The 14,801-nt window shown below is 46.2% G+C and overlaps 2 protein-coding genes across 2 annotated transcripts; one reads left to right on the top strand and one right to left on the bottom strand.

The window, feature by feature from the left end:
• Positions 1 to 357: 357 nt before the first annotated feature.
• zgc:113363 (uncharacterized protein LOC791449 homolog) lies at positions 358 to 3,999 on the top strand. The gene is made up of 4 exons (XM_052057810.1): positions 358 to 485; positions 838 to 945; positions 1,006 to 1,233; positions 2,286 to 3,999. The coding sequence occupies exons 2-4, from the start codon at positions 846 to 848 to the stop codon at positions 2,552 to 2,554; spliced, it is 597 nt and encodes a 198-aa protein (XP_051913770.1). The 5' UTR covers positions 358 to 485; positions 838 to 845; the 3' UTR covers positions 2,555 to 3,999.
• On the bottom strand, positions 3,236 to 12,972 carry tfe3a (transcription factor binding to IGHM enhancer 3a). The gene is made up of 11 exons (XM_052057793.1): positions 12,493 to 12,972; positions 11,478 to 11,576; positions 11,286 to 11,357; positions 11,053 to 11,221; positions 10,050 to 10,220; positions 9,528 to 9,626; positions 6,646 to 6,769; positions 4,878 to 4,934; positions 4,708 to 4,783; positions 4,487 to 4,634; positions 3,236 to 4,427 (listed from the first exon to the last, which is right to left on the bottom strand). The coding sequence occupies exons 1-11, from the start codon at positions 12,603 to 12,605 to the stop codon at positions 4,095 to 4,097; spliced, it is 1,461 nt and encodes a 486-aa protein (XP_051913753.1). The 5' UTR covers positions 12,606 to 12,972; the 3' UTR covers positions 3,236 to 4,094.
• Positions 12,973 to 14,801: the final 1,829 nt, after the last annotated feature.

The raw sequence follows: 14,801 nt of genomic DNA, 5'->3' as shown, positions 1-14,801 counted from the left end.
TAATCCAAACGAAAAAAGACTCACAAACGCATAAAGGTCACGAAAATTAATTCAGATTGAGCAATTGCATCATGCATCACTTTAATCAAAAACTAAAATCGATGAATAAAATCTAATGGGACCCTGGAGCACTAAAGTTTGCCCACGACTGCACTAAATCAACACTTAGGGGTGCACTCGATGATCCACATGAACACGTGAGCGTCTTTCTTTCAAGCGTTATTTTCCAAATAATGTCAAAATCAACCGCATTTCTTGTTGTGACGTCCGCACAACGGAGTGGGAGGTGTTGAGGGCGTTCACGTGAATACTGTACACGCGCACACGACAACCCAGACACCACCCCCCCCCCCCACTCGGCCCCCATTACCCGAGCCGCTTATTCTCACGCGGGTCGCCTACAACTTGAAACTTCAAACACCGCCACAGACACAAACGCGCACACGCCTTGGAAGGAGTGCAAAGCCAGCGTGCGGAGGCTGAAGGTTGGTTTTTAGGTCAATATTATTGACATCATTTCATGAGCACAATTACCAACGGCTCTGATTATTATGACGATGGATTGATACAATATTTGACATTATTTAATAAAAACAAACAACTAAATACTGAGAACAGCTGTTTAAAATGCAATATGAACGTGAAAAAAAGTGCAAACCTTATTTAAAAGAAACATAAAAGTGACATTTTAATTTTATTATTATTTCAAGCCGAACCAAACTGTAATCGTTAGTTGCTCATGTTATTTCAACCACATGCTACCCGTTCACCAGTCCGTACAATAATAAGAATCTTTAAAAATATATATATATATTCTTCACACTGTTTATCTCTCAGTGGCCAGGATGGACACTCGAAGCGGAGCTACCGAGTGCTCCGACCAAGAAGAGTGCATCTCCAGCCAGCCGGCAACCGGCAGCCCGAGCGTCCTCCTCCAAAGTGCAGGTGGGCTTAATGACGTTAGCTTAGCATAGGCTAATACCTGACCACCGTCTTCCCCTGCAGGCCAGCACGCCTCGCCGGAAACTGATCGAGAAGTAGACGTCCAAATAAACACGCCTCAAAGTAATATCGTCCGTGACGTCATCGTGGACGCCACCTCGGGCGGAGACAATTTGCCGCGGGTTCCTCTCCCGCCCTCGGTGCCCACCAATCAGAAACGGCTGCCCTCCGGTGAGAGCCACGCCCACTTCAAGACAAACGCTGCCCTCATTGAAGAAGTGGCGGGAGAAGGTGGGTGTCATGTGAATAATAATAATAATAATAATAATACAAGCTGACATTCGTGTCCGATTTGTGTTGTGGTTGAAAGTCACGGCAAACTCAAGGCCCGGGGGCCAGATCCGGCCCGCCGCATCATTTTGTGTGGCCCGCGAAAGCAAATCAAAAATGTCTAATTCCATGATGCTTGCTAAACTCTGAGCCAAAATTTCAAATTGTCATATGTAATCCACAATAACAGTCATTATTCTTGACTTCTGATTTTAAAACTAGTTATCCATCAATTTGTTGTGTGCCGTGTATGTAATAATAATAAGTTTGACACCCCAGATTTAGATGAAATAGAAACATCATGAAAGTTGTCCCTAAGTGTGGATGATTGTTGAGCATGGATGATTGTTCGTCTCTGTGTGCCCTGTGATTGGCGGGCAACCGGTTCAGGGTGTCCCCCCGCCTACTGCCTGAAGACAGCTGGGATAGGCTCCAGCGCCCACCCCCAACCCCCCGCGTGATCCTTGAGAGGATAAGCGGATCAGAAAATAGATAAATGGAGCCTTTACTGTTGTTTAGTCAACATTATTGTGATTTCCACATTTTTGGGGTGGTAGAGGAGGAAGGAATGTGGGGGTGGGGGTGCGTCGTGACTGTGACAGGAAGTAGAAAGATCAACACACCCATCGCGTTTATCAGTGGGACACCTTCAACATGAACCTTATCTCTGCGGCGCAGGGGTACGCATGAAAAAACACGCGCGCACACTGAACGCAATGTTATGAAGAGCTAGTGAAGCTAGTGAGCTAGCTTTGTTGTTTTTTTTTTCTTCTTTCTTCTTTCTACCTACATTCTTGCTGCTGGAGGCTGTAAATTTCCCCAGTGTGGGACAAATAAAGGATATCTTATCTTATCTGAAAGTACTCGATCTTCAGTCATTTTACGGTTGTGTTCACTAGCCCTGTCGACTTGACTGGGAGAACTAGCATCGCTAATGAGAGCATTGTTTTCGCAGTCAATGCGAGTTTTCATGGTCTCTTCTCCATGTAACCGCAGTGTCATGTCTTCCACAGACTGCTGCGTTGGCTGCCTGCTGGCTTGTCTATTCTGCGAGCTTCCGTCCATGTGTTGGGCGGCGGAGAGGTGCGTGACATGCGGAGGGGGCTGGTCCGGTTGCTGCTGGTTTTTGGACACCTGCTGCTGGTGCTGCTGCTGCTGCTGCTGTTGTTGGGACGATGGGTGCGCAGCCCCGCTGGACTGCGGGATAGTGGAGGAGTGCTGCAGCTCCACAGACTGTTTGGAGATTTGCTTGGAGTGTTGCGCCATATGTTTCCCCTCTTAGGGTGGCCAATCCCGGAAGGACGACAAGATGATGTCACTCCAAAATTCACACCGAGTCTTGGTTCCTCATCGGACTGAGAATGGGAACTTTGCTAGGACTCGTGGAGCGTGTCGTGACACAGGCCGCATTGCAATTCATTAATTACATGCAATTATATGCACTCATTTATTTAAGGGTGGGTAATATGTCTGCTTCAAAGTCCAGAGGCTCCGGGTTTAAAAAAAAAAAAAAGAATGTGTGCCCTTGTGTCCAAGTTTTGTGGAATCGCACGTCAACTCGTGTGTTGCGGGCCGCCCTGAACAGGAAATTTGGGAATGGTTGTCCGTTTTCGGAACATCCAAACAGGAAACGGGAAGTTACTGAAAAGACAACGTGAGCTGAACTTTGAGCCCTGACAGCCAACATCAAAGACATTGGCACATATTCAGGCGCAAGTTCTGACAACGACACGCGTGGGATTCTTAACGCCCTCTGGTGGTGGTGAGTGGAACATTTACAACATTTACCTCCTGTTATTTTAAACTTGAGAAAAAAAAATGATGTAACCTCTGTGGTTGTTATTTTCTTTCCCCCCCTTCCCACCTATTTTTTTCAAAACATGGCATGCAACAATGAGTAACAAACCGGGGGGGGGGGGCGCATTTTAAGGGCCTCACGACTCAATAGTACTTGAGAGAAAAATACTTTCTTCTCACTTTATTTCTATATAGTTTCTATATAGAGATATGATACAATGTTACATGATTGTAAACAACAACAAAGACGACTCCCTTTATGATCCAGACAGCTAAACGTCCGTTGCTATGATAAACAGATAACGTTCACTGTTAAGAAAAAAAAAAAGAGAAAAAAAATCATGAAAATTTTAAACTGCTCAACAGGGACAATGCTTACGGACGTGTTTGTCAGCAGCAGCTAGCTAGCTAGCATCGGCACACGCGAACGCGCGTTCCTTTCTGGCAGCTAAATGCTAGCGCTTGCTATCACACAGGATGGCATTTGGTCCCCAAAGCGTTTGTACCAGCAAAAGATTGGTAAAGGGAAACAAACAAAACAAAAATCAAGAGGAATGACAGAAAAACTATTTGGAGTTGCATTCTCAGGACCAATCAGAAAACGGGACACGTACGTACGACATTCATATCCACATGCTCGCCACAGAAGTCCACCATTTAGAAAATTGTTATAAAAAAATGATATATCCAATTCTATATCTCATAAAAACATTTTTTTGCACAATTCATTTTGGCACTGACCTCCATGTGGTAGCTGATAACGTTTACGGGTAAAATCCACGCCAGCAGAAACAACCATGCTCGCGTGGCTGGTTAGCATCTGCATGCTAACGGAGCTAGCTGTAGCTATGACAATGTTTGATATATATACAGAGAGAGAGAGCGAGAGAGGGCGGATGGTTGACGGCGTGGTTACCGTGGTGACGGAGAGAGGGTGAGGGTCTCATGACCCCGACAGAGGGGCGGCGGTATAGTTAGCAGCGCGGCGTCAGAGGGAACGCCGGCGGTTATGGTCGACCGTTTCCTCAGAGGTCATCGTCCATGCTGCTCCCCCTGCTGCTGCAGCGCGACGCCCCGCACGACAACATGGGGTCGGCGCCACCCGCGGGTGACATCAGGCCGCCGTCCTCCATCAGGATGTCTCCGAAGTCGTCCAGCGCCGCCAGCCCCGTGTGGTTCATCAGGTCCTCGGAGAAGGCGTCTTCGCCGCCGCCGCCTCGAAGCTCGTTCAGCTCTACCAAGCCCAGCGTGTCCGACGACGGCGGCGTGGCGGCGGAGAGGAAGCCCCGCGAGTCCGTCGGGGTGCCCGCGCCGCAAGAAAAAGCAACGCCGTGGAGGCTTGCCTGAAGCTCCAACTCCTGAAAATGAAGAACTCGTCAAAGGTGGGCTGAGTTGGGGGAGCGCGAGTGTCACCGACCTGTATGCGCAGCATCAGGGTTCTGTTGGTGAGTTCCAGTCTCTTGTGTCTTTCTTCCATGTCGCGAGCTCGTTGTTGTTCTTTCTGAAGTCTTCGGATATAATCCACCGAGGCCTTCAGGATGCTTCCTTTGTTCCACCTGGCGTCTCTGTCCAATCGCAAGGCCTCGTTAGCGCCCAACGGCAACCCCCCCCATTTCCCGCCCCCCTCCGAGTACTAACGGGTCAGGCGTCTTGGGGACGAGCGCGCCCAGCTCTTTGATGCGGTCGTTGATGTTGAAGCGGCGCCGCCTCTCGACTGGAAAAGAAAAAGCGGCTCTTCAAGCGGGAAGCGTAAACGTAAAGCGTGATTTCGGGGGGGGGTGGATTGGGCTTGTTCGCTGAGAACTCACTCAGGTTGTGATTGTCCTTCTTCTGTCGCTCCTTCATCAGCACCTTTGCATCCGCATCTGCAAACGTCATAACATCATCATTGGAGACAGCTCGTGTTAAATTAGGACTGACTGGCTGATAAAGCCTGAAAAGAAAATCAGAGATTTTCTTTCCATACGAAATGTGATTTTAATTCGATTTTTCACAAAAGCAATATGAGTGACGTTTTTTTTTTTTTTTTTGGCCTTCTGGATTTTTTTTTTTACTTCTCCTGAGCCTTAAATTTTGTTATTTTTTTTTAAATAGAAGTATTTTTTCATGTTTTTTTTCAACAGCTAGGCGTTTCCTGAAAAATTGTTATTTTTTTTTAAATAGAAGTATTTTTTTTATGTTTTTTTTTCAACAGCTAGGCATTTCCTGAAAAAAAAAAAGTCACTTTTTGCGAACAGGGCACGTACATTTCGACTTGTCCATAGGAGAAGTGATTTGTTGAACTTTGGCGATTGTGCGATTATCTTGAGGTTGACTGAACAGGAAGTCGGAAGTGATGACAATGTCAAATTTGTGCCTAAGGATGTCGTTGTGCTGACTGAGGAAACGGGAGAAAGCACACGGTCGACGTATGAGTCGGACGACGGGGAGGGTCGCCGCTGGGGCAGCAGCCAATCAGCCGCAGGCTTTTACATCAGACCATTTCATGTTTTCACATGTACAGTACGTGGGAGGGGGGGGGGTAGGCAAATTTTCCACTGTCGTGGTCACAAATGGCCTGCTCTGATTTCCCTGCTCAAAGTCACGAAACATTTGTTGTACTGTATTAATATTGAGGTTTTATTCCCCCCCTCCCCAGGAAATTGGTGCCTTTGTTTTTTTTAATCACATGAATTTGCCAATTCACTTATTGTAAATAACAATAAAGTAACATACACAGCTTTATTTCACATTGTATTTTATAAAAAAAAGAATAACCGGTTTATGATTGGAAATTAATTAAACTGTATTCAGTTTAATCAACATTTTTTTAAAATGGCTTCATTTTTATATCATTCAAAGAAACAATTTCAATTTCCTAAAATTATATATTCCATTCGTCAACAGAGGGCATTCGTGACCCTGATTTCTTTTGCAACATGATAATTTTTTTTAGATTTTTAAAAAAAATTTCACAGAATACAAATTTCACAACAAATTGTAATTGATTAATTCATATTCATTTTTGATACATACTGTAACTCGTGAAATAATCCATACAAAAGTCGTTAAACAATTTTGAATTCCTTTTTTAAAACAATCGCCGAAATAATTGGTTAATTATTTAACTATAGAAATGCAAATTATACAGTTTGATCAGAGTGAGAAAAAATAAGCATCATTTTGTTATTATGAATACAAAACATTTTGTTACATTTATTTAGCAAATATCACCTAAAATCATCCGTTATCTGAACCACTTTTCCATTATGAATTAAAATGTTTATTTATGATAAATGTTGTATTTGCTCATTTGGTGAAATAATGAGATTGATTTATTGCAAATACAAATTCATACAGTAAACAACTTTTGAAAAATAATGTATTAAAAAAAGGTTTACTCATAAAATAATTTAAATGAGCATGTTTTTTTTTAGACCTTTGATATACTCGATTTTTTAAATAGAGAATTTTGTATACCCTTAACTTTTGTTTCTTTTTTGACCTCATCTCCGAGAACGGCCTTAGCGTCCGTTCATTTTAAAAGTGAAATTCCCTCTCTCGTAACCATGGAAACGGCAAAGCGCAGCAACCCACTGTTCGGCTCCGGCTTGACGCCGAGCAGGTCGGCCGGGCAGCTGTTGCTAACGGCGACTGCGGGCGCGGCTTTCCCGCCGCTCTCCCCGTAGGCGTCCGGCATGTTTCCCGCCACCGCCGGCAGCTGGAACAACCAATCAAAGCGCACAGTCAAACGCGGACGGATGATGTCGCTCCGGTGGCTAAGGTGAACATCGACGCACAGAAACATGAAGTCGAGAATGTGGGTGCGCACTTCCCAAAACAAACAACAACAAAACAAGGCAACCGCGCTGAAAAACGAAGGATATCAATCACCATAAATCTTATTGATGGCTAGCTACAAATAATGATGCGACCGCTCAGCTAAGCATAGGGGCATATCCACAGCAGGCCCAAAAGTGCCCCCCCCCCACCCCCCGTTCCTCAGGCTCTGCCTAACTAACTGCTAAACTAACCACCGAGCTGCAGGTGCCAAGAGACGACAAAACACGTTCATCCACTCGCTTGACATTTTCTATATGTTGACACTACTGAAAAGCAATCAAACAATTCGCTTACCACTTACGGCGAAATGTTTTTTATCAAACTACCTCAAGCATTAATATTAATACACACATTTCGACGTATATTAATCAGAAGCTAACGCTAACTAGCTCACGTGCCCGCAGACTCCATCGCATTATCGCTGGCAGATGCAGGATTTTTTTTTTTCTCCCAGCCAGCGAAACACACCACTTAAGCTAGGTGCCATTCAATTCAAGTCAATGCAGTTCGCGCGGCGGGAAATGTGCGCGAGCACCAAAAATCCGCTCATTTCGTCTAATGGCGAGAGCTAAATCAACGGAACTTTTTACGCGCTTTCCCTGGCGGCGACCAATCAGGCTTCGCTATGTGCTACATCGCACGCAGGCAGGATTTGTGACCACATTTGAGAGCACGCTGGAGGAGACTATTTCTGCGGTCAACTGGACAACATAAAATAAATGGGAGCTGGCTCAGGGTATTATCATTATTTTATTTTATTTTATTTTTTTGACTGTTGAACTGTACGAAGTGTCGCATTATCCACAATTACAACATCGACCGATTGGCCCCCCGTGGCTCTTTGCAAAATGGCTGCTACTTATGGCTCTGGTCTAGCGAGCGAAACCCCGCCCCTTCTTCGCTGCGCGCGAATCAAGTCGCCGCGTCACCGTGAACGCTCACAGCGGATATGGTGCGCACGTATCATTACCGTAACGGTGTGGGGCAGGCGTTGAACCTGGCCAAACGCAAATACCGCCCACCACGACGTCGACATTGTACATTATAATCAGAAGGTAACAATGATAACAGCGTGCGCTCATGCTAATAATGCTAACACGGCGGCCCCGGCAAGCTTTCGGCTTTGACGTGACGCTTGAAAGTGGCGTTTTCACCCCCGAACCGCCTGAGAAACTCTCATTTACCGGCATGATGTAAATGAGCTCGACTGTTTGGCAGCAGTGCGGCAGATTTAAGGAAGGCCACGCTCACAAACACATTTACAGAAATAGGCGGAGCACAGGCGCTCCAGAACCACAAGTCTTTGCAGGCACACGTTAGAAAGGCAGTTTTGGAGACTTTCTTGGAACAACTTTCTTGGAACTCACCGATGCTAAACGCGAGCTTCACAAAATCGACGGCAAACATGTCATTAACGGTCAAGTTATTGCCAATTTCATTCATTCATCTTCCGAGCCGCTTGATCCTCACTAGGGTCGCGGGGCTGCTGGTGCCTATCCCAGCTGTCTTTGGGCAGTAGGCGGGGGACACCCTGAATCGGTTGCCAGCCAATCGCAGGGCACACAGAAACCAACAACCAGTCGCACTCACACTCACAACTAGGGACAATTTAGAGCGTCCAATCAGCCTGCCACGCATGTTTTTGGAATGTGGGAGGAAACCGGAGCACCCGGAGAAAACCCACGCAGGCCCGGGGAGAACATGCAAACTCCACACAGGGAGGCCGGAGCTGGATTCGAACCCGGTACCTCTGCACTGTGAAGCCGACGTGCTAACCACTGGACTACCGGGCCGCCCCCGCCAATTTCACTTGGTTTGAAACAATCAACTTGCGCAAGTGTATTGTGTATCAAAGCTCAAATCAAAATGACCCCCAAGTTGAGATACAACAACAACAACAAAAGAGTGTCAGAACAAAGACATTACCTCTGCTTTAAGTCTCCTCTTATCATGCTCCTGCAGGAAAACTAAAATCCTCATCGCTTTGCACGCATTCACCCACACACACTCACTCACTCACTGCGCTAGCACATGGACACACACACACACGCATGCAAAGCGTGCACACGGGCGACTGTTAAAAAATGAGGAAACATCCCTTCAGAAGACAAAAAAAAACCCCAAACTTCCCTCGGCAGCCTTATTAGCACATGCTCACTCGCAAAAAACACACGCTCAAGTGCCCAGGAAGGGGAAGAAGGAGTCAGAGCTGCGTAAGCATCACCAAAGGCGGGAAAACGCCACCTCATCAATTTTGTTTCTGCTTCGCCCTCAGAATCACACACAAAAAAAACGCACTCGCAGACTTTATCACTCTCTGACACACTCTTAACTCCTTCACTCCCAAAGACGGTTTTAAACGTCTTTTCAGACTTGGTCAAGAATTAGCCAATACTGAATTGAGTTCAAAGACTAGCTTTCTCTCACACTCTCATAGACAAACAATCTCAGACATACACACAACTCTCACAACAGTCTCTCTCTCTCTCTCTCTCTCTCTCTCTCTCTCTCTCTCTCTCTCTCTCTCTCTCTCTCTCTCTCTCTCTCTCTCTCTCTCTCTCTCTCTCTCTCTCTCTCTCTCTCTCTCTCTCTCTCTCTCTCTCTCTCTCTCTCTCTCTCTCTCTCTCTCTTATTACCGTTGTGGCAAGCTGCTGCCGCGAGTCGAGCAAGGTGAGGAAGTCGTCGCTGAGGCTGGACTCCAGGCTGATGATGTCATCGATGACTGTCTCCTCCATCTCAAAAGAGCCAATCAGAAAGGATTTGGGGTTGAATTACGCCGAGTCTGGACACGGACTTCTCAGAGAAAAGGCGGATGGAAGTCGGGCATGAAAGACAACACGCCATCTCTTTTTTGCAGCTAACACTGGCAGCGACACATAGTTCTATTTTAACAGAAAGGCACCCTGGCGGAAAACGGTCAAAGTTGTGAAATGTTGCTGAATGCCTTGAATGGGAAATAGGAACGCCATTTACTGGGGGGAAAAAAAAATTCCTGATTAAAAATGTCAATCCAGTAGTACAAAATCTTGTCCACCAACCGTGTGCCTTTTTTGCTTAGCGTTGCCATTTTTAGTCCACGTCTCGCATGAGTCATCAATCGGACCAATTTTAGAGCGCTAACGCGCGCAGACGGACGCTTGCGCTCCCGTCTGCCTTACCTCCACTTTGGGGCTGCTGAGAGCGTGCCGGCTGCTGAGGGAGGAGTCCGACGACGGTCCCGAAGCGTTGCGACTGGCCGGTCTGATGGCGGAGGAGAGGTACTGTCGGACCTGCTGCTTCTGGGCCTGCTGGATGTGGTACCGGGTCGGGTTTTCCAGGTGGGTCTGCACCTGAGGGGTGGCGAGAAGTTAGCACGCAACGCGACACGCGTGTCAACACCGTGCCAGACGTCGCAAAGCGGTCCTCGGTGATGTGATGGCAATCCCATCTCCGTCTTGTCGATGTCTTTGGAATGTGGGAGGAAACCGTAATACCCAGAGAAAAGCCATGCGGGCCCGGGGAGAACATGCAAACCCCACACAGGAAGGCCGGAGCCGGAATCGAACCCTGCGCCTCTGCACTGTGAGACGGATAAACTGCGGTGAGACGTGTCGGCTAAGAACGAGTCGGCCAAAGCGACAATCGACGACTGCCATCTTTTGATCGCGCCGTATGTACGATCAGAACTTTAAAAAACATGGTCAACGTTTTCGGGTCTATTCACGATTCCTGAGGGCTCCATTATTCACGCTTGTTGGTTGTTATTCTACATTTGTTGTACTGTTGAATGAATGAAAGAAAATGTACTGTATGTTACGAAAATGTCGAATTACCCTAAAACAATTTCAAAACTGGCAGTTAAAAAAAAAAAAGGAATTTGAAAAAAAGAGTTTTTTGTCTTTGTCTTGGCGCTCAATGTGTAAACAGTCTGTTTTGGTGCGGAGCCGAAAGTGACGCCACCGACCTTCGTCTCATCATTTCAACACGCGTGTCAACACCGTGTTGAGACGTGTTGCCACGCGTGTTCATTTCCGCGTCATCATTCGCACCCCCCGCCATCTTGAAATGTACATTTTGAAAGACTTGTCAAGTCCCGAGGCTCAGGTCAAGTTTCACACCGTCAAATAACCGAGCAAGTCAAAAAATGGACAAGCACTTAGGGCCCCAACCTCCGCCTCGTACCTTCAGAACTTCGACAGGGACCTGTGCCGGAGGCCCGCAGAGTGACGCGCCGACGCAGACGGGCGACGACGGGGAGGCGGCGGGCAACCGCAGAAGCTGCTGCTGCTGCGCTTCCTTCTGCTCCTCCTCCAGAGCCTGCCGACGCATCAGATCCTGACGCATCAGGACCCTGTGGGACGGAGCGGCGTCAGGATCGGACGCCGGCGGTCGCGCCAGAGAAGCGGGAAGCATACCTGGAGGACATCGCCACGGGAACGGATGAAGAGGAAGACAAGGCGGAGGAAGAAGAGCCACTTGCTGAAGCACTGAGGAGACATGACGAGACACAAATGTCCCCTTAAGGTTGAGAGACAAACGTCCGAGGTGTAACGTGATCATCACGCGACGCGGCGTAGGGACGGCGAGCCAGAGGTCGGTGAGGTTACCTGCCGTGGATGGGCTGACTCTTGATCTGGTAGAAGGTGTCGCAGTCTGCTGGCAGCAGGGAGTCCACCTCAATATCAGCCACGATCCCAGACTCCACCCTATAAGAGCGCAGACACAAGCGACCGAATCAGAGGCCTCTCGGTTCACGCCGGAATCCCTCCGACAATCTTCCATTCTCCTTGTGAAAGGGAATTAGGTACAGTTTCGTCGCTGACGATGTAGCGGCACGCACGCAAGTCCGAGTTGCGCGCCTGAGGTTTCGGATTTCGGGGTGTGTCGGTGAATTGAAAGTGCCAACACCCCCTTAAGATCCAGTGCAGGTGTGAATGAGCGCTTCTGCTTTTAAATAGGGCATTTCTCTATTGCGAGACTAATAAAGGTGTTCTTATCTTTTCTTATCTTAAATACAATCATCTGTAAATGCGCTTAAAGACAGAGAGTGAGTCATTTTGCATCTCTGTCGTTACTACGCTACTATTATCTTGTCACTTTGACATTACAGAACCCTTTTACATTCCGTTTTCTTTTAAACCTAACTCCATAAGCGTGTGAAACAAAACGATTTAACAATAACTCAAAGCAAGGTCAGAGTGACTTATTTGAGCTGGTTTGATTTGCCTGATATTTCATCTTTAACACTTTGGCGCCAGAATGATGACGACATACACTGTTTTAAATACGTTCACTTTATAGCACATACTGAAATTCCCGTTCTTTTCTTTCTTTTTTTATTTATTTTTGTATTGGCTAGACTTACATCCGTCCACAGCATAAACGAGTTAACATACTCCTGAGCCAGTTTAGAGGGACATAAGCATCCCGGTTTTGAGGTTCCTGTGATTTCCTCTTTAAGACTTTTAACGATTACACCATACACCGTTTTGGGTGCCATCTACACCCCGTAAAAACTAAACATTCTGAATTAAGATTTGCCAATCGATGCGACTTCCGGGTGCGCCTGAGCAGCCAATAGAAGACAAAGTAAAGCCAGCGGAACAAATAACGGTGACTCACCGAAGCACGTTGAGACTTTCAGTCGAGTCCAGGATGACAAACACGGTCTGCGGCTCTAGCGTATTCCGGGCCTGGCCATCGCTCGATTCCCGGTCGGGACTGATGGAGGACATTTCTCCAGCAGTACCAAAGATACGCAGCTTCCAAGCCGACCGAAATGAACACAGAGGAAAGAAGCCTGATTTCCCAGCAGCCACCGCGCCCACACACACACGCACACACACACACACACACTAATCTGCAGCTGTGAGCGTAGACATAAAACACACAGATCGGTCACGTTCGTTTTTTTTGCTTCGACTAAACTTTTCAGAAAACACAAACAGAAAAGTGACGGACACCAAGTGGTGAATATGATAAAGAAAAATAGGGATGTTTTAAAATGTTTCCAGGTGAAAAATGTCGAACTTTAAACGAGGAAACTCAACCCGGAATTCTCGTTTTCTATCTCTACGCACAGGCGGGATAGATTACGGGAAAAGCAGATCGCCCTCTACCCAATAGCATCGCAGTTTCAAACCCTACCAGCCAATCAGATGCCGCTGTGCCTGCCCCTCTCCTGCTTTTTGGCGGCCATCTTGTTTGTTTTCTTCTTTCGTTTGGCCGTTTCTGGGAAAATCCAGCGTGACGTCAAGCAATCGGCTGACCTATATGGACAGCTGACGTGACCAATCAGCAAGTCTGAGTGAGGGGGGCGAGGCCGGTCTGCGTGTTTGTTTTTCTGTCAACTGGATTAAATAAATACTTTAAAGATGACGTCCCCACCCCCAGACTTAAAAGATTAAAAAACAGTATGACCCCCATAGAGTGATATCAGCCAGAGTCTAATTTAGTTTTATGTTCATTATGCTTATGTTTAGTTTGTACTGAAAATGAAATGATTAGCAGCGAGAGAAACACTTTGATGAATAAAAGCAATTTTATTAACTGTCAACGTTATTGAAGCCAAATCAAGGATGCAAACTATCAAGTGACCAGTATTATTTTGTTGCCGTAATGTGTATGAATAAATAATATTTAAAATGAGTGTGCCCAACATCTCAAGGCACACCACGTCGCAAAACAATTCACAAAAAAGTGGATAAACGGGTTCGGTTAATTATGGACCTTCTGTTATCAAGTGGAAGAGCGATTGATTGTTCCCCCTGCTACTGTATGGATAAATTAATTAACAAATACATTTTTTTCATCGAAAAAAAAGTTTTTTTCCATCAAATATTGGATAATTTCACGTGGCCCATCTGATAATGTTTCAGGGTACACTGATGGGGAAATCACAATTTTACATCGACTTTTTACCTTTAACTGTTGAATCTGTTTAAAAAAATAAATAAATAAATAAACAATGTGGCCCTTGAGCAATAGCCGCTTGTATAAAGTGCGAAATGACAGTAGTCGTGAATCCTTTGTTAATGCTTTATTTTAATGTCTTCAACACATTATGTCATTCACAAGGCAAAGTGACACAAAAGGTTTAAGGAAGGCAGTGGCCGGCCACTAACCAATCATCTCTCTTCAATCATCAATAATCTGTTGCTGCTGCTGCTGTTGCCGCTGTTCCCATGGCAACCAAGCAGCACTGAAACTCAGCACTCACCATCGCAACAAGACATCTTAACTTGTGGATGTTCGCTGGTACGAAGGCGAAGGTAGCTGCTATGGCAACACGAGGCTCCTGTTCATTTCGGGCTTATGACGAGAAAACGTTTTTTTTTTTCAAGGATGAACTGTAACAGGAAGTCCATTAATGTGACTCTAATCTGAAAATGTTGTCTCCATTGTAACAGCAGCCATCTACAGTCCACGATAATGTATGTGCGTGACCTGTAAAAATAGAAACATACTCACCAGAGGCAAAAATCCCAACAACGATAATAACATTATTACAATAGAACACTGCATTTGGCACAAGTTCATTCGGAACTCATAGCGCCACCTTGTGACCACATGTAAACATCAGCACCGCACGTCTCCCATCGCGAGTTACGTGACTGGAAGGATCCCATGCAGCCTAGCTTGTCTGGTAGCTCACGAATGGGAAAGATTTGTCATCATCCTGCACTAGAGACGTCAGATAGCATTCAGCACCATGTCGACTAAAGCACAAAGACACAGAGTCAGAAGCTTCAGAGTACATTAAAAAAAAAAATGAAATCAACTCTAAGGCCATGTCCTTCTAACATCACTGAGGGAAGAGGAGCACCCAACACCAAGAATGTGCAGCAAAAGCCAAGTTGGAAGCCAACCAAAAATGACTGAAACACAAACATGCTGATCAAATGAACAAACGTCATCTCAATTGTGGAATA

This window comes from Hippocampus zosterae, chromosome 2, assembly GCF_025434085.1.
Source record: "Hippocampus zosterae strain Florida chromosome 2, ASM2543408v3, whole genome shotgun sequence".
NCBI classification, from domain to species: Eukaryota; Metazoa; Chordata; class Actinopteri; order Syngnathiformes; family Syngnathidae; genus Hippocampus; species Hippocampus zosterae.
Note: the sequence above shows the minus strand (reverse complement) of the source record. Positions and strands in the feature narration are given on the sequence as shown.